The sequence below is a fragment of the Corvus moneduloides genome, chromosome 1 (genome assembly GCF_009650955.1).
Source record: "Corvus moneduloides isolate bCorMon1 chromosome 1, bCorMon1.pri, whole genome shotgun sequence".
NCBI lineage: Eukaryota > Metazoa > Chordata > Aves > Passeriformes > Corvidae > Corvus > Corvus moneduloides.
Window position 1 is genome coordinate 5,295,748 of NC_045476.1, and position 19,487 is coordinate 5,315,234.

General features: G+C 42.1%; 1 protein-coding gene across 8 annotated transcripts in view; it reads left to right on the top strand.

The window, feature by feature from the left end:
• The window catches only part of LOC116439197 (sodium channel protein type 5 subunit alpha-like), a 217,415-nt gene that overhangs the window by 166,295 nt on the left and 31,633 nt on the right, over window positions 1–19,487 (top strand). For all 8 annotated transcript variants that reach the window (XM_032098425.1, XM_032098416.1, XM_032098434.1 and 5 more), the window contains 2 exons: window positions 8,794–8,948; window positions 12,785–12,958. In XM_032098425.1, coding sequence (XP_031954316.1) covers window positions 8,794–8,948; window positions 12,785–12,958 — 329 coding nt within the window. The remainder of the gene's footprint in view (window positions 1–8,793; window positions 8,949–12,784; window positions 12,959–19,487) is intronic.

Consider the following 19,487-nt stretch of genomic DNA (forward strand, 5'->3'; position numbering starts at 1 on the left):
ATTTGTGCGTGATCAAATTTAGTAGAGGACTGACCAGATCAGGCTGGTTTTTGTGGCTTAAATGTATCCAGGCAGTTCATAGAATCTGTCTGGAGAGTTCACAAGTCCCAGGCACTCTCTTCCATTTATTTTAAAGGGTGTCAAGATTAGCACATCCAGTAATCTGGTCAGGGAAATGCTATGTAAAGGGCATTTAACCTAATTATTTTAGATAACAACAGACTGCATTTACATATCTCCTTTAATACTGAAATTCACCATCATTTTATTAATATTGTAACACCAGCCTGCTCCAAAACACAGGTTTAAAAACCAGCTACATCAGATCTATGTTAAAATAAATATATAAAGTAAATAACATGCTAAGTTATTCTTCTCAGAGTGAGTTCTATTCCAAATATTATCTCAGTCAAATTCTTCATTTTCCTTTAAATCTGGATTGGGAAAAATAGGGTTAGTTTAATATAAGAATAGTCCTTTGAAAATTCAAGGATTATTATAAACAAAACCGGAGCAGCTCAGATGGGATCAGACAGAGATGATTTGCTGGGTATATGAATGCCCCTGAAGTCAGCAAAAATGTGCATCTCTATATCTGTGAGAAAGATGATTGAATGAGGTAAGGGAGCCCTGCAGGGCTTACAAATGTCCCTAGGATTTAAACATTTTTTTGGCAGCTCTGCTTAAAAGCAGTAGCCAAAAATTAATGCAGTTGACGGAAGAAAGCATGGTGTAACTGTTCAGACCCATGCAATAACATTTAGAAATTAGATCTGGTGTTTTCATTCTTTCACAATGTATTTCTTAATGGGGCTAGTGAGCAGCAATCCCTGTTGTGCCCTGCAAAGTGATTATGTTATAGATGCTTAAACAAGCTGGTGCTGTGAGATCAATGCTGTTCAGACTTCAGTTTACAAATTCTGAAACTGTGGTTGGCCATGACCACCATCCAGTTTTTAAAAGAAATAAGGCAGACATCACACAACACATTCCCAGAGCAGCAGCACCCTGTAATTTGCTCTGTCTTAAAACAACCAGACCTGCCTGAAATTCCACGGTGCAGGACCACAATGGAACCAACCCAGTTTGTCAGGTCTTTTTCAGTGCTATCAGTGGGATGCAGGGTAGCAAGCAGGGCTCCTCTAGATGGATCACTGGAAGTATTTAACCAGCTTTGAAGCCTGCTGATCATTCTGGCAGCAGAGAAATGTAGAAATGAAGGCACTGTGGGCTGAACCCCAAGCTTGCCTTGGGTTACATCCACCCAGGTTCTGGCCCCTGCACCCCTCCTTCCTGAGCACCCCTGTTCCTGCATTTTGTTTTTATTCCTAATCTCTCCTAGTTCCTCACCAGTCCCTGTTCAAGTCATATTTTTCTCTTCTCCCAGGATGCAGCCAGCTGAGCCTTGAGCTCTAAATGGAAAATGAAGGAATGCCTGCTCTCAGCCCTCAGCCCAGTGCATGGTGTCCAGGGACACCTGCAGGTGCAGGTGACGTCCTCCCCAGCACATCTACTCTCCTTTCCTGTGCAGCATGTATCCATGCACATTTTCCAGAGTTTACTGTTTAGGCTAAATACGATCACATTGCTCATGGATTTGGCAAAAATGCACATACTCAACGTGATTATTCGCTCATAAAATTTCAAGTCAAATTGCCATAAACTGAAAGTCCAAATGATTCTTACAGCAACAACATCGACATTAGGTTTAATTTATGCAGGGAAACAAAGTGTTTTCCTGTAATCAACTGCTATTAAATATTTCCAATATTTTTGCCCAAACTTACCATTGCAATTAAACCTCATGCAGCTGTCACTTCAGTCTAGTTAAAAACCAAGTAAGCCAACAAACAACAGTCTAATTAGCTGAGATGACAAGGCTTTAAACTACTAAAATGAAAATATTGGAGAGCATGCACTGGGCAGGTTTATCTAGTGCTGCCTTTACTGGCTTTTTATAAAGACATACAACAATATTTGGTATATTTGGGAGAATGAAAGTTAATATTTGTGAAAGAAGAAGATTATGTGAAAAGGAAGAGTGAGAGGGGAAGGGTTAATTTCTTACCTTGCTAGCTCACCAGCTATCTAAATTCAAACTATGACATTTCTAAACACATCCAGCATAGGTTATGTCCTGAACAAATATGTTCCAGATTCAGGCCCCTTTTTTTCAGATAACAAAGGCAACAAAGATAATGCATGTTCTTGAAATAGTTGCTGAAAGTTTGCTGAGGTCACAGTTTTCCGGGAGTTGGGTGACCCAGATAAGCCATAGGTCGTTCTTCTTGGGGGGACTTGTTAATGTGTTATCACCTCAAAATAGCTTTAATTAGGGTCAACAGGGAACATTCTTGGGTCAGGAAATGTGAAGCCAAGGTAGGGTCACAGCACTGGCAGCTAGCAAGTATTGCTGGGAAAAACCTGATAGAAATGGAGAGACCATTTCTGGTTGCCAGTTGATGGGAAAGAAACATTTATCCAATGCCAGCTATTTGGGTACTTTTTCCTCCAGATGCCTTGCAACACTCCAGTCCTGTTACCTCCATTGGTATGCATTCCCTGAGGCAAAATTTACTCCCTGTTTGGACATTACCTTCTGTGTCTCACAGAAGGTCATCCAAAGAGAGCCCTCGGGCCACAGCAGGCTCCTCTGTCCCAGACCCTAATAGGAGAAAGATTCCACCAAGTCCTTAGGCGTAATTCCCCGGACACAACCCTCTGGCAGAGGTTTCAAGGGAATATCATCAGAGGGTCATGCGAGAATGATCAACCCTGCTCAACGCGCGGTTGGTCGCAACTCGTGACACCAAGGACGCCCAGAAACATCTTCCCATGTGACCATGTATGAGCCATTATCGCTCCTAAAACGCCCAAACATCAGCTGGAAAATGCCACGTTCCCAAGTGAAGTTTCTCAGATTAGTGGTGGGACCCGTGTCCTGCCCTCCCCGACTGCAGATAGCGGCTGTTCAGAAGCAAAAAAGTGAAGAGAAGAAAAAAATAGACCATTAAACGGAATAAATCTAAACAGTTACAGGGGCTGCCACTAGATGATTTTTAAAGGCTGAGTAAAACCAAGCCAAGCCCAACCAAATGTGCTCATTGGCGTCCTAGGAAAAAATCATGGAACAAACTTAAGTTTTAAAGTATCACTTCCCTGTGGCTGTCATACCTGAGATACTCTGTGCTTTTCCACCAGAACTGTGTGCTGGCATTATGTTGTGTACAATTTTCAGACATCATAAGACTCCTACAGCCCTATTACGCATTCAGAATTAAATTAATACAGGTTGGACAGGACCTCTAGATTTAAAACTCATCCACCCCCTCACTCAAAGCACGGATTACATCAATGGTAGGCTAGGCTGCCCACTGCCTTTCCTCCAAGGCGTCACACTGCTATTTGTAGTGACCTCCCAGATGATGTGTTTGAAGGAGAGTAGCAGCAGATAAACAAGAAATGTACCCTTGTTAAGCCCTTGGAAGGGTAAAAACACCTGGCAGGCTGAGGCTTTGTCAGATCCCCTCTTGGCAGCACCCAGTTGTAGCACACAAGTAAAATCTCAAATCTCCATATGTGTCTCAGGTACCCAAATGCTGGAGACAGTAGATCTCTCCCACACACTATAAAGCCCAGATGTGCAGTCACAGAATCATGGACTGGTTTGGGTTGCAAGGGACCTTAAAGGTAATCCAGTTCCAACCCCCCTGAGTGAGTTAGCAGCGGGGCCAGAAGATGAGGAAGGGGTTAAATAAGAAGAGTCTGCTGAGATCGTGTTCCCTCGAGCACAGGGAGAGTGTTGGGCTCTTTCAAAGTCTTATGGTCTTACAGTCAGGTTTGCTCTCTTTTTTGTGCATGCCCAGGTAGCCACACTGGTCATTAGAAACCCAGCATACATGTACATATATAAAATACATATTAAATCCATGTTACAAATTCCTGCCTTCTTGAGTTTATGCTGAGGAAGCCGTGTTTTGTGGCAAACCAAGCAATGCTGTAACCAGCGCTCAAAGATAAGAAAAACACTGTTTTGTTCTAAAAATGAACGTCCCAATAATTGAGAACTCATGTGTAAAGGCAGTCACAACATTGCTATGGTTTGAACATGAGGTACCATACTTGCTGGACAACAGAATGGAAGAAATTAATTGGCGTTCCTGGTTTATTGAAGAGAACCAGCAGCCAAATCCTTCCAAAGCACAACTAATAATTTTATGAAAATTTAAATATATATATATTGGTGTGAACAAGCAGTGGATTTGTAAATTCTTTACCCATAAGCCCAAAATCAGTAGGCTTGGCTGTCAGGCATTGAGGAGGAAGGTTTTTCAGTATAACTACCAAATTTAGAAAGAGATTTTTTTTTTCCCAATGCACTAAGGTAATGCAATCAGGTCTAAGAGCTCCATGATTAGAATGCACCAGGCTAGAAAATGTGAATATGGAACCAAAGGAATATTTATACAGAATGCACTGTATATTCAATTCCTTCTTTTTTTTTCTTTTTTTTTTTTTTTTTAAGATCTATTTTAATCTTCAGCTTGTGATTGTGCTGTAGGACACCCTAGTGACTGAAGGGACCATTTCCCTTGTTATGAAATACAACCAAAAAGTAAATAATATCATGGTGTATTAATGCATTTGGAAAGGTTTCTTGGTAAATAGGTCTCTGTTTTATGAGAAATGGTATGAAATGTCCAAATGTCAATTGAAAACAGACATTGTTCTTGGACAAGTTGACCACAGATGCAGCTCAGAACAGCTTCACAGATTTACCAGGAAATAATGCAACCCTTTGGGGTGACTTTTTCTGCTGTTCTTTGTTTCAGATGAGCAGTAATCTACCAACCAAAAGACCATGGTGAAATGAGTCAATTTGCTCTCAAAAACGATGCAGCCCAATATGAATTACAGTGGCAAAACTAAGCCCTGACAAAATCACAAGGTGGAGAAAGTCTTCTGCACAACCCATTCCCTCCTAGCACTGATTTCAGTGGGATAGCACAAATCTGTTAGACCAGGCAAGATGAGTAACTCTGTCATAAGAATGCCAGAGGTTTTATTCCTGCCTTGACACTTGCTGTGCTAAAAGGTGTTAAAGAATGGTCTCCTTCGTGTGGATAAAAGCACCTTCTAAAACAAGAAGCTGGGCTTTGCTGACCACCTGCCTTATCAGCTGGAGTTAGGATTGCTCAGACCCTCACCAGGTCATGACTTAAATGCATCAAAATGGTTTCGATATTTTGATTTCACAGATACGGGAAAAAATCCCCAACAATGTGTTAGACTACAGACTAAGGTCAGGTAAACTTTTTTGTTGGTTAGGAGAAGTTTCTGACTCAGCATGTAAGCTTTGGTCAAGGTGACCAGAGACATAGGCTACCAAAATCAGAGAGAGTCCAGAAAAGCACAGGCATGAAAGAAGAGTCAGGGAGGAAAATGACAAAATTCAAAATAGAAACAGGTTTCTACTAATTCACTAAAAGACCTGTTTGGGGTCAGTTTTCCTTTCTTCTTTCCTTTTTCTTTTCAACTGGTGAATAGTTAAAAGCAGCATTTCATCTGAATTGCAGACAGCATGATTATTCACGGAAATGCCACTTGACATTAGCAATTGTAGCAGAATCTGGTCTAAACGTTTCTGAATTGGGCCCAATCAAAAGCATGGGATTTAATAGCACTGTGATTTTGGGCTGACTCATCCGAGAATCTATTTTGGATTTTTCAAGGTATTACTGTCAGTAACTAAGACTCTTTTTTTCAGATTGAAATTGCATTAAAGAAATCAAAGAGCATAAAAAAAAATAATGGTGCTACTGGGCTTTCTGTCTTTGAAAATACCTCTCTGGACTTGTAGACTATCAGGTGGAAGCCAACTGAATCAGTAACAACCTGGTTTAACCATGTTGTACTTCCCATCACAAACGAAGTGACTTAGGAACCCACATTGCCTTGCTCATTAGTTTCTAATATGAAGGTGATCCCTAATTTTAGCTGTGCCTGGGCTCAGGTAATCACGTAGGCACCCTGTGTAGTGGAACTCCTCCAGGGAATGATTCATCCAATTATCTTAGAGTGGGGAAAACCACTTCCTGGGAGATCCTAACCTTTTCCAACAGTATTTACAGAGCATTTATATGCTCTGTAGGAGCATGGCAGAGCATATTATGCCTGTTACTGGCTGGGCCTAGGCATTCATCTGAGAGACTAAAAAGCCAAGTAACCATCTAGGAAGAAACTTGTGAGAAAGGAGTGAAAAGTTTCTGTATAAATGTTTTAAGTAAGAAAAAAAGTTGATTTTTTTTCCAAATTGAAATTGGTTTTGGGAAGGAGATAGATGCAAGGACAGTTAATTCTGCTGCAAGCAGTGGCTACTTCCAGTACAAAGGGGATTTCTGTTTAACACAAGAAATCCACACTAACAGAGTGAACAACCTTCTCATTAAGCTGTTCATTTGATAAGTGAGGGTTTTGAGCCCAAGCCTTTGGTCTTCCTGATTCAAAGCTGACAATGAGGTGGGCAGTCTCCCTGAATTATAAGCACAGAGTGTGAGCCAGACACCTGAGAGATGGTGATGACCACATGGGGCTGTGGGGTGAGAAGCGTGCAAGAGTTTTCTGGCAGCCCTGCTGAGAGATGCAGCTGGTAGTGCCCTCTGTCGTGCTGTGCTGCTGGGATTCTCCTGATGGGCCTCTCTCAGCAGAGAGCCTGCTCTGTGAAGTCTGTTCTGTGTACCTACTTCCTAAAATACACCCAAACCCACATGCACTGCCAGCTGTGAGCATTGTACTGGTTTTAGCAAAAAGTAGTGACTAATATGTTGTCCTTTTATCGCTTGCCTTGATTCTTTAGTGTTTGGGATTGAAGTGCTTAGAAGGATAATTCTTGCCTTTGCTGAAGTGGTGCCTGACCTACAAAGAGACAGAGAGCTGGTTCTTACATTTCTATCTTCTCCCAGTATTATGCCTTTCTAAAAAAGTTTGGATAATTTAGTGTATTTCAACTGAGCCCAGAATTTCTCTGAGTTCCAGAATGCAGTGGTAAACTGGGAGCTGCTGTGGGTCTGTATGATGCAGGCATTTAGAGGACAGGTAGTTATTTGCATCACAGCACTATTACCTTTGCATAAATGGTTTACTGTCCTTTTAGTCCCACACCAAAACCCAGCACAGCCAAGAGCCTACACCTAACCAAAATCTCAGAAATGTGAGGGGAAAAGTTCTGGGAGTAGTTCCTCTATGAAAGATCCTACAGTTCTGCTGCTCCACAGCAGGGATCTGGGATAATAAAAACTCACAGAAAATGCCAGGAACACCACAGCAGACTTAGCAGCTCTCTTCCTCCTGGCAGAGCCCGCTGCCAGCACAGCCCCACTTCCAGCTGCTTGGGAATCCCGGCATCCCAGGAGCTGCACTTGATCTCCTTCCATATCACAGGCAGCTCAGGCACCTCAGTTATGCCACCTTGAATTAGCAGCATCTGCTCTCTCTGTAACCTTGGCACTCGCCCTCTTTCCTTCCCAAGCTGCCTTGCCTAAATATTATTTCTGCTTGCAAAAACACTTGATTGCGTCACCATGGTGAGACGCCTTCCCTTGTCACTTCTGAGCAGTGGCTGTGTGTTTCAAGATGTGTTGGTGACCTTGGCCACCTTCCAGCTGTAGAAGCAGTTGGCCTTTGGCTTTTCTTCTCATGATGGGACTGATAAACTTCCATAGTTAAGTCTCTTTCTATACAACACGTAGAATAAATACAGGGTAAGAAGAAGCTTGCTTTTTCGAAAATAAAATGGTCTCTGAGGGTCATTCTTATCAGCAAATGTGAGGTTTGAGTCAGATGATCTGGCAGAAGACTGACTGGCCAGGACAATTCGTGGCTCCCAGGGTCGTCTCACACCATTTTAAGTTCTTGCCCAGCTCAAGGCAATGCACACGGTGTTTTTGAAGAGGGGGAGATGGATCTATCCGTTACCAATGACATCTTTTTGCTATAACAAATGAGTGTTGCTAAGGAAACTAAAAATGGCCATGGTCTTGCCTATCAGAAATCCTTGTGTGGGCCCCATTACCAGCACAGCACTTAACTATCACACACTATTTGTCACTGAGGTCACAAAGTGCTATGAAGCATCAGTGGGGAACCTGCTATGGAGCAGATATCTAAATTTCTGTGGCATCAAAGGGGATTTAACTGCCTCAGTATAATTCCAAGATTGTTCTAATGCCTTGTTTAAGCTAATGGGAGTCCAAGAGATCAAAATCTGCTCCTGCTTTTGCTGCCTGAGTCTCTTCAGCACATTGGTCCCATCTGCACTGTAGCACCTCCTCTCATCATTTCTCTTTCATCAGATTGCCACTTTCAATCAGTAATTCCAGTGGTATTGTAGTAGCAAGAAAATAACCTTCCTCCATTCAAAAGGATGTGGAAGCTATCACTGATAACCTCCTAGAGTTATTAGTCCTGATCAGAAGTGCTGCCTGAGCTAAGATAACACTTTTTGAATGACCTAGGGCACTGGTGACTCATGGCCGATATATTCCGTATCACAAAAATCATTGGGAGAACTCCCTGGGACACAAGTGATTTTGAATGGTTTTTAATAGAGGAGTGAGAGAGGGAAGCAGAAAGCAGAGCAGAAGGGATTTATGATAAACAAAAGGGAGGAAAGACACTGCAGCAGCGTGTCAGTTTAAGAAATCTTGTTTAGCAGCTTCTTAATGAAGCTTTAAGAATTAAATGGGCGCTTTTTTGGTAATAATTCCTTTTTTTTGTTGTTTTATTTCTTTACAGTCTGTGTGCGATTCTTCCCGTGCTGTTCAGTGGACATCACAAAATTTCCAGGCAAAATTTGGTGGAGGCTGCGAAAGACCTGCTACAGAATCGTGGAGCACAACTGGTTTGAAACGTTCATCATCTTCATGATCCTGCTGAGCAGTGGAGCCCTGGTAAATGTGCCAGCATTCCCTAACTGGTTAAAAGTGGGCATGGGTCTCAGTGTTCCCCAGTTTAGCTGTCTCTAAGATCTTATGAGCTCTCACTGGTCATTTCTCAAAGCAAAGTATGTCTGGGGCTTAAATAGGTCATCAGCTTTTCTGATTTCACCTGCCTTTGCCATATGGTGGGGAACCTTCTTCTGCTGTATCGTAAAATTCTGACTTGCATGTTTTGAAAAGAAAATCCTTAAGGAAGTCTGTGTGAGGAAGTTTGCCAGCATTGCTGCTTCAGCATCCTATAGCTGCTCCTCCATGAGAGTTCCCATCTGGAGACTTGCATTTTGCTCCGGGGGTGGCTTTGTTTTTTCTTTTCTTCTCTTTTTTTTTTTTTTTAGCACATTCTGTAACCAGCAAATCACAATTATAAAAGACAAAGAGGGCACTGAATCACTGCTACCCATGGAGCTACTGGGTGCCTGTATTCCTGTTTTGAATACACCTTAGGTTGACACTCAGTACCTTCCCTGCATGGGTCCTGTTTGTGTCCAGGTGCACATGTGTGTATGGGCACTGGTTGGTCATTGCCCAGGACTCTGATAGGAGATCCTCTCCTCCTGAGATCCCACTGCATACTGGGTTCTGCATTATCAGCCCTGAGTTCTTCACAGAGGTGTACTTATATTTCTCTTTTACACGTCAGCAATCCCTGGAATTGGTTAGGATTTCTCCCAGGTTTTTATCCTGATCTAGAGCAGAGCTGTGTATCGAGAGTTCTCCAGGTCTGGTGGTCACTGGTCTTTTCCTTTGTAAGGGAGTAAGACATACACTTATTAAATTTGCAGGCAGTGCCACGTGTGGACAGGTTACCCACATATTTCCAGAGGTCAGGATTGACTTCAGCCAAATGGATGAATCTGCCTTAAGTAGTAAGGCAAACATCATTTTAGGATTATTCCTGCTTCACCTCACCAGGAATAATCAGAAAGGTGTGATGAAGGACGGCTGTAAGGAGCAGATTTACTAGAAAGAGCTGGAGAGGGAGCAGGCAACAAACAGAATAAACTCCATCACAGCCCTACACAAAAGCCCAACATCCCACTGGGCTGTATAAATTATCCTGTTCTTCCACTCCAGTTGGCATCAAGGAGGCCTCAGCTGGAGCACTGGCTTCAGCTCTGGGCACTGCACTTTGGGAAAGACATGGGCTAATTGAAGAAACTCCAGAGAAGAGCAACACAGATTATCAGTGGCCTAAAAAAAAGAGGAAAACACAGAAGTACTGGGTTTATGTAGCTCAGAGAAAGTCTCTGAAGGGAGACAGGAAGGTAGAAATACATAAATATTGATGAAAAAAAGGAAGAAAATAGACTGTTCTCCTGGTCCACCAGAGATGGGCTGAAATGTTGCTCAGGGGATTTTATTTTATTATGAAAAATAAGAGGCTGAATAACTTGGGTAAATAGTAGGCTTCTGAAAATTGTCACAGCTTTGCTGAAATGAATGGACTCTGACAGTTTTTGCACCAGCTTGAGCATCAGAATATTAATTTTTGAACACATTTTAGAGGGGGATTGTCGCTTGCTATAATATGCTTCAGATGAATACACTTCCTTACATATGTAATTAAAAGTGCCTTAGATAACTGAAGACTGCAATATAAAGCTCATTTAATTTAAATTGCATGCATTCATTTAGTTTTTGCTGTTTTCAATTTAGCCAATGCAGTTCTGTATAAGGGCAAATTATCCTGCATTCTCTCACATATCAGCACCGCGCTTCGGTATTTGGACTGGAGATGTTGGAGGCAACACACAACTTTTTTTCTGTTATTCTGGGTTGCTGTCTTCCAAAAACTGAGCTCATCTGGCTGCATCCCTGGGATACTAAGCTCTTAAGGGAGAAGAGCTGTATATACCTTTAAGCCAATAGATATATGGATGTGGTTAAACCATGAAAATACACCTTTAGCTTATTGCAGAAGATCCAAAAACCTTCCTTAAGATTTTAAGCCATAAGCACCCAAACTGGAAGCATACTTTTTAACAGTAATTTTGGATAACACTGCAGGTATCCCACTTAACTCTTTTTTAACACACAAAGCAAAGCAGAAAAAAAAAACCCCTTCTTGATGTTTTATATGGCAAAGGTTTCATCTGTTGTCACCATGGAAAAATGCAAATCACCAGAATTTTGTCATTTGGGTAGGATCCACAGCTTGTCCAGAAGTACAGAAGTGTCCAGGTAGCATATTTTTCATCTCCTAATAAGCTGCTTCCTGACTTACAGTGTGCTTTTAGTAGACAAAACACAGTTAGTAGACAGTAGGACAAGTTAGTAGAAAGTAGGGAGAGCAAAGGAACGACAGGAGGAAATCACTTTAAATGGTTTGTTGTTATTTTTGCAGTAATTGCAAAGTACAGCAAGTCATCTGACAAAGTGAGCGAGCCCCTATGAGAAGTGATAAACTCCAATCTGTGCATTGTTTTCAGGCTTTCTCCAACAGCTCTTTCACACCCTTGAAATATCATTTTTGAAGGCAAGATAGGAGACAGAGTTGCAGTGAAAACGTCACCCCAAAGTGTGGGGACAAATGGACAAGCTTTGGCATAGGCTGCCAAAGCTTTCTTGTCAGTTTAATTACTGTTCCCTGGCAGGCAAAAGAGCAGTGTGACTGCCTGAGTGACAAGTACCACACTTCTTGTATCTCCAGGCACTGGGTGTTTGCTGACTTTTTGAAGCTCCTCAGAAAGTAGCTACAGATCTGGAAATATGTAAATGCAGATAATTCAGATGATTAGCACAGACCCTCTCAAACTATGTTTCTTGCTGCCAAGTGCTCTGGGTCACACGATGGGATGAGAGTAATACGTCACAGCTTGGGTTATCCAGGTTACAGGGACTTGGGAGCAGCTTGTGTAACGGCAGTGGCAAAAGTAGCTAGGGAAGCAGACTGTAATTTGACTTAGAAGCCCCAAAATGGGCTGTATATGGGCAAACCTGACACTAGGATCCTACCTTTTATTTGATTTATGTTATAAAGTGAAGGCTAAACTATGAGACATCTTTATTTTCTTTCTTTTAGGAGGCATATTGGTTTAGATCTTAAATATTTTAAAGGGGTTATTCAGTTGCCCGTGTTTGATACAGATACTGAAACTCTTTTCATAATGCTCTGCATGAGATTAGTTGGAGAGACAGATGAGATGGGGAGATAGATACCTTGACCTTTAAAACATTATTGTTCTACTAAGTGAATAATAATGAGCATTTCTTGAGGCAGAGAGCTGTAGCCACCTGAAATGTGATGGCTGAGCAGAAGCCAGGGAACTCCAGTACTCCATAACACAGGCAGGTTAATAACCCAATTTGTCATCATTAGCAATAAGATCTATTTGGCAAAATTCAAGGGTCATATTCTGCCTCCTAAATATAGACATCCTGTGCCCTGGGACATCTGAGGTGCCTGGGTAGCAGTGGCACAACCAACAGGAGCTGAGGCAGGATAAATCTGGGCATTTGGGGGTGGCAGTCTGCTCATGGATTCACACTCCAAATTCAGGGTGCATAAGCTCTTCCTACACTCAAAGGATGTCTAGCCAGTACAGCCAGTAGAGGCTGGAGAGAGATAGCCAAGCCTGTGTCCATTATAGGGGAAAGCTGAACAGATCTCTCTTAGGTTAGGGTCAGTCCTGTTTGTGCCTGAACACTCTTTTTGATTGTAATGTTAAAATATGTCTGAAATCACAGACTGTACATGATAATCTTATCAAATACAGACCTGCAGTGCAACACTCATGCTTTCCAACAGGGCTTAGGAGCAGTTATTAATCAATCCTTTGTACTTCCAGGCCTTCGAAGATATTTACCTTGAAGATCGAAAAAACATAAAAACCATGCTGGAATATGCTGACAAAGTATTCACTTACATCTTTGTTTTGGAAATGCTCCTGAAGTGGGTGGCTTATGGCTTCAAGAAGTATTTCACCAACGCCTGGTGCTGGCTGGACTTCCTTATTGTAGATGTGAGTATCATTTTGGAACTACAACGTTTCTCATGTTGGGTTTTACAGTGGGTGGGAAAGGGCTGTTAAGTTTGGCAGCTTTGCATCTGTGAAATGACAGCTGTCACTCTGATTCTGAGCATCACCCCTAGGCAGAGCTCAAAGGAGATTTGGATACGTAGCTGTGCATCCCCGTGACCCAAAGCAAATGGGAACGCCTTTAGTTGTGACGTAGATGTGTCACCCTGCTAACTTGAGTCACATCCCCTTCCCATCCGCAGGAATTCTCTCTTTCTTTTAGCATTTAACATCTCATTCCACACTCCCAGCTAGCAAAAGGTCCAGTTACCTCAGCCTGCTCCACACATGACCTGGGCACAGAAGTTTTCGGCAGATTAGAGGAGCTGTCCTTGGCGGAGCTCCCCGGCGAGGCTGCCAGCAGTGTGTAACAGTATGTTCAGTACTGGCTCCCAAATATTTACCAGCACAGGAGTCCAGAAGAAGGTGTGAAAAGTCCTCTTGGCAAAGTGGCTTCACTACTACAAAACATTGCAAAATACTCCAAATCCTTGAAATACCGCCACGCTTTGTTCTCCTAATTTAAAAGTCTGAGCAAAAGGAAGCTCGTGTCCCAGGAGAATTGCTGGTACCAGATTTGGCTCCTCCAAAGATTCACTTTGAATTCATGTGGGATCTGCCAAATTTGGGAGAAGTCAGCAACATCACATCCTCCAGATGAAGTCTAACATTTCGTCTCAGTGTATCAACGAGGAGGCAGTTATCTCCCTGAGGCCATTTTTTGTTAGCTTGAGGTATTAATGTGGGAGGCTGGCAGAGCATTGCCATGATTATGTAATTTATTAAACTTCAGAGAAATTATTTTTCCCCATTTTACATCTGAACCTTGACTTGAGGGAAGAGCTGCACTTTCTTTGGCCCCAGCCCAGGAGAGCACTTCAATGGGACAATTTACTTTTTTTGAAGTTATGGACATGTTTAAGTGCACTGCTGGATCAGAGCCTTTGGAAGCTTCTCCAGAGCTTTAATAAATTGATTTATGAAAAGGAAATTCTGTACATAAACTGCAGGCCATAAATTCTTCTTTGCATATATGCTTAGAAACCTTTTAAAGGGAAGGCACTCATTTTTCTCAGATTAGCTCCAGCAGAAGAGGAAAGCCTGGTTTAATTATTTAACCACAAAATTGGAATCCACCAGTTCCTAAGTTATAGCACAGCCCTGAAAACTGTTCTTACTGTGATTTAGGTGACATAGCTTTTCTTTTCTGGTTTCTCCATCTGTAAAATAGGACTAAATAGGACTCACCTAAAGCACTGTATGGGCTTCCAGGAATTTGTTATTGGAGTTGCTGTTTCAGAGAGCTTCTGAAGACTAGAAGGGCCAGATGAGGGATGAATATTGTCACAGCCATAAGTAGAGGTCTTCCTGATGAATTCACAACAACATGAGTTCATGATGAATTCACTGAGGCAGTTTGGAACTCTGTTGCATCACTAACAGTTTGAAATTAGTTTCACACTTGTAGAACAACATCTCATTAACACCAAACAGAGTTAACCAAAAACTAAGATAAATTCTGTCCTGCATGTGAAAACCCCTCTTGGAACAGGAGCCACACAAGAATGCAAAGTCCAAATGTAAATTAGCTGAGTGTTTGCCTCTTAATGGTGGAGTTTATAATGACAGATTGGAGAAGGAGCCACAGATGGCCTGGGAAAGGGGCTTCACCTTTCCCTGTCACACATCCGAGCATGCATGGCATAAAGCAGGGGGGACACAGGCCCCTGGGACTCCTCTCATCCCCAGAAAATAAATCCCAGAGCCTTCCTACTGACCCAGAACGCGTTTTATTTTCTTAACCCACATTTAAATGCTCCACCCACATTTAAATACTCTTTTTGCAAGCTTCCAGTCCAACCAAAAAGTTGCTCCACCTTTGAGTTGTTCTGGTTATTGACTAACTCCAGGCCATCAGTTGCTCTTTAGGGTTCTCAATGAATAAATCTTTCTCCCCTGCACTATTCTTTTTTTAAAAATATTTTCCCAGTGCAGATTATGAGAACCTGGTACTATATTTTTAGCAGGTTTAACAGATGCTTTTCTCCTACCCTATTGCTAACCCACCCTGCCACTCTGAATTGGCACAGTAATATCCTATAATTTTGCCAGCACACTTTTTATTTCAATTTGCATTTTCTTTTTGGTCCTTTGAGAACCAAATCACTGCAACTGAGCTGCAGAAGGGAGTGAATGGGTGAATTAGCTGCTCCAAAAGAAGCAGATGAACCACTTGTCTGATTTTCTCAAATTTATTTGTTTAAAATTATTCACTTAAAAATTCCTGATCTGCAAATTATTCATTAGCAGTTTGGTATCAGCATTCAAAATTCAAGCTGCGATGGTTGATTTTTGATTGGACATGTGAAACCATCTCTCATCTGTGTTTTCTCATTGTACAAATGCAACTCTGAATCTATTTTCTGTTTTGAATAATTCATAAAACCAGCACAAAATTTGCAAGTATTCACTATTTCTAAAAGGGACTTGAACCCAGAGGGGGCATAAGCATATTGCTGCTGAATTTTTTTTTTGTTCTTCTATATATCATGCCTTGTGAGAGACCTTTGACACTGATTTGGGCCAGTGGAACAGCAGAGGCTCCATCTCACTGTTGTGAATTATGAAAGAAAATTCTGTTTTGCAATGCCTAAACATCAAAACACAGAGTAATCCACAAACTGAGAGCTATTTTTGCTGTGTGTAGAATCCCTAAAGGATGATCTCTGGTAATGGGCTTCTCAGCATCTCAGAGAAGTGTGCTAGTGTAGCAGAGAGTGCTTTCACATAATATTGCAATGCAGTAACATCCTGTCAACAACTCTGCTACAGATTTCTTTGGGGCAGAAGAGAAAGGGTTAATCACACCACAAAATGCAGGCTCATTTCAGCTCAGGGCACCTGGGAAAGATGCCTTAGATGTCTGCTGAAAGTTGGATATACTGAACAAACAACATCAATGTACATCTATACAAGTTACCCTGCAAAAAAGAAGTTTACTGCTAAAAGTAACACCCTTCTACACTGCCAATATCACCTCTCTGTGCTCAGGAACTGCAGTGGTGGGCACTCAATCCACAGCTCTTTTCACATGAGGGAAAGGCAGAGGCTGTAGTATATCTGTGCAGACAGACAGAAGTGTAGACAGACATCAATATCACCATCGGGAATGGTATTTAGGCCCAGTCCTCTTTGCTAGGATGCACGGGCAAATATTTCCACAAAGAACAGATGTTTTCCAAGCATCCATGCAATCAAAACCTCTTTGGACCAAGTAGATTAAACGAGGAGTCTGAACTTGGCCCGGGATGGAGGCAAGTGGCACCCAAAGTGAATGTTTGTGGGAACTGCTCTCCACCAGGGCTGTCCTGCAAAAGCAGACAATTGGGCTTTGAAAGAAGGGGCAGAGAGACTCCACCAGCTGGGCATGCTGGTGTCGTGTTTGATGTTCCTTTCAATTGTTTCCTCTGACCTATAAATATTATCTTGAGCTTATCTAGTTTGAGCTTCAGCCAATTAATTCTGAGCTGTGTCCCAGTCCCTGCTGACAGCAGATGGATTATTCCATTGCATGGTCAGTTGGGGAAAGGCATAAATGTGGGACTTAGCATCATTCAAAGTCTGGAGGTGTTGCAGTCAACAGCTTCTTCACTCGCTGTTCATGTGCTGAAGGCAGAGGTGAGAGGCTGGAACCCCAGAGAAGCTGTCACAAGAAAGCTCGTGGGAAAGGGGTGTGAAGTCCCAACTAAGAACACTCAGGAAAAAAAGTCCCAACCAAGTTTCATTGCCTGTGGCATTCACAGAGAAATCCTTTTAAACCGGCACTAATGTCATCACTCCACGAAAGTCCATTATCACAAATCCCTCATCTCTACTGCAGCTTTTGTGTTCAATTTAATTGACCAAAAGTTAGTCCCAATCCAGGCTTAAAAAAACCAAGCCTGATTGTCATGTACTGATTTCAGAGATGAGGTGATACGGGGTTTTCGCCACCAATTCTTTCTAAGATTGTCCTGTCTTTCAAGATTGCTAAGTGGAGAAAGCTATTTTCTTAAACAATTGCTTTGTTAGTGATGTTGGCAGCCTCCTTCCCCTCCAGACATCTCCAGCAATGGGTGGTCCTTGAACTATGTCCTGCAGCAGGGAGGGGAGGGTATCTCTAATTCTCAGCTTTTGCCCTGATGCCCCACCAGTTTCTCTCCAGCTGGGTCACCAGGGATGAAAATTGTTCTTTCATCCCTTTTCCATCCCCCCTGCCATGGAGGCAGGAGCTCACAACAGTTTCAGGTAGTAGATCTGTCTGCAAAACAACTCAAGCAAGGCTCAGCAATGGATTTGAGGGCCAGGCATCCCAAACCAGTTATTCAGCAAATCCGCTAGGCAGGATTTTGTAGATGCTTTTATGGAAATGAAATAATATGTATTTTTCACTCTCCTCAGTAACTTTTGTGAGTGGTTCTAACACAGCATGTTTCTGGTGTTTGCCTGGATCTGCTGGGTTTGTAACTAGCGATCTGTATTCCCCACTGAGCAGCTTTCCAGATTTCCTGTTTGCTGCCAAATTTCCTGTTTGCTTGTTTGAGGACTGCTCATGGATGTTTAGACATCCATCAGTTGCACTATCACTTTCCCTGAACACTTAAACAAAAATAAAGGTATTACATTTTCCCAAATAGTTCCTGGAGAGCACTTGCTCTAAGATTTCTGCTTTAAATACTTCACTGTCAGACAAGTAAAGAAGCAGCTAATAATCCTTGAATCTGAGATGAGCATTTTAAAACAGTCTTTCTATCCCTAGTTAAAATTGAATTGAATTAAATTATGCCCTTGTGTCGGATTGTCTTTAAGTGACAATTAAAAACTTGCTGTGCGAAGTAAATATTGATGGCTTATGATTACTTTAATTGTTCTTTTCCATCTGTGTTCCCTGTTGATTAACAAGGTGATTTCTGTTTGCTGTACCAGTAATTACACAATCTGCTGTAATGAGTCATTCCCAAACAGCATTGAAATCCAATTTGTATTCTTGGGACATTATCCTAAGAGCATGTGAATTTTGTCTAGTTTCTGTTCAGAGCAGCACACAGGAGCAGAATGGCAAAAATACAGCCAAGGTAGATTAAAGATAATATGTCTTGTCACTTGGAGCAGCATCTTAAGAGAGAACTTACTAATGTTCTCTGTGAGTTGTCAAAAGTCCATAGGTACAACAGGGTATTATAACTTCAGAGTTCAGTTTTTGACTGTTTTTTCCCAGTTCCTCAAAGCAAGTGCACATGTGGGATTTTTGAAGTTGTCTCAGTGCACATTCTTCTGAGCCTCTCTGATGGCATAAGCCTCCCAGGTAACTAATGGGAGTGAGATTCCCTCTCCAGAAGCCAGGGGGCCTGATTTTGAAGAGAAAAAAGAAGAAAAAGAAAAAAAGAAGGAAAGATTTAAAAATGCTCTTTTAGTACATATTGGCTAATTCAGGAAAAGTGAAAAGAAAAAAATCTACGTGAAGGTGAGATAAGTGGTTTTAATGTGTATTAGCAGGTCAGCCAAGGCTGTAAATCTCCCTTCTACCACCCCACACTTTATCTCAACACAGCAAAAACATGCAAAAACAACATGCAAAAACATGCAAATGTCTGGTCTTACCTTGGTTTGCACCTCATGTTCCTTATCACATGGATGCTAAAAGGGGAGAGCCCGGGCTTTGCCAAGAGGAAGCACAAGCTGAGTTTCAGACAAGGCACAGCAGGACAAAACATGCTGCACCTGCAAGAAAAGGGGTGGAAAATGTAGGTGAGGAAAAAAGCCCACAGTAAGCCTAGTTCACTATCTGCCTACACCTTGCAAAGTGGTTGGGAGATGACTAATTACTGCAGTTGCTGAAGAATTTCAATTACTGAAGCAGATTTTCAACTTCCAAAAGTTCTGTAAAAGACCCATCTCCACTCAGATTTTACTGAGCTAGATTTACCAAACGTTTTTATTTCTCAAAGTTATTTAAATATGGAGCACTTTTCAATGTCCTTTTTTTAGAAGACTATGCTTAAAATGAAAATAATGAAGAAAATCCTGGAGTTCTTGCATGCAGCTTGCTTGGCCCTTTCCATCACTGGGAGTGGAGCTGCCAAGTTCCACATACGGGGATGTTCTCCCTTGCATGGAAGAGCTGAGCTAGGAGAGACACACTGATTGTGTTTAACAGTCCAGAGCCCCACAAACTCTCCAGGGACAGAGGAGGATGGGGGATTGTCCTACAGTTCCTCTCCCTGGTGACCAGTACCTTTGAACCCCAGACTTGCAGACCAAAAAATCATCATCCACTACCCTTGTGGCTCCATCCAGGATGGCCAGGAGCAGCTCAAGGGACTGGTTTCAGGAGGAGGGAAAAGGAAGAAGTGAAGGGATAGAGGCAGCCTGCAGGAGGGCAGAGATTCCTTATTAGTGAGGGAGAGATCAAAGGAATTGGGATGAAACTGGA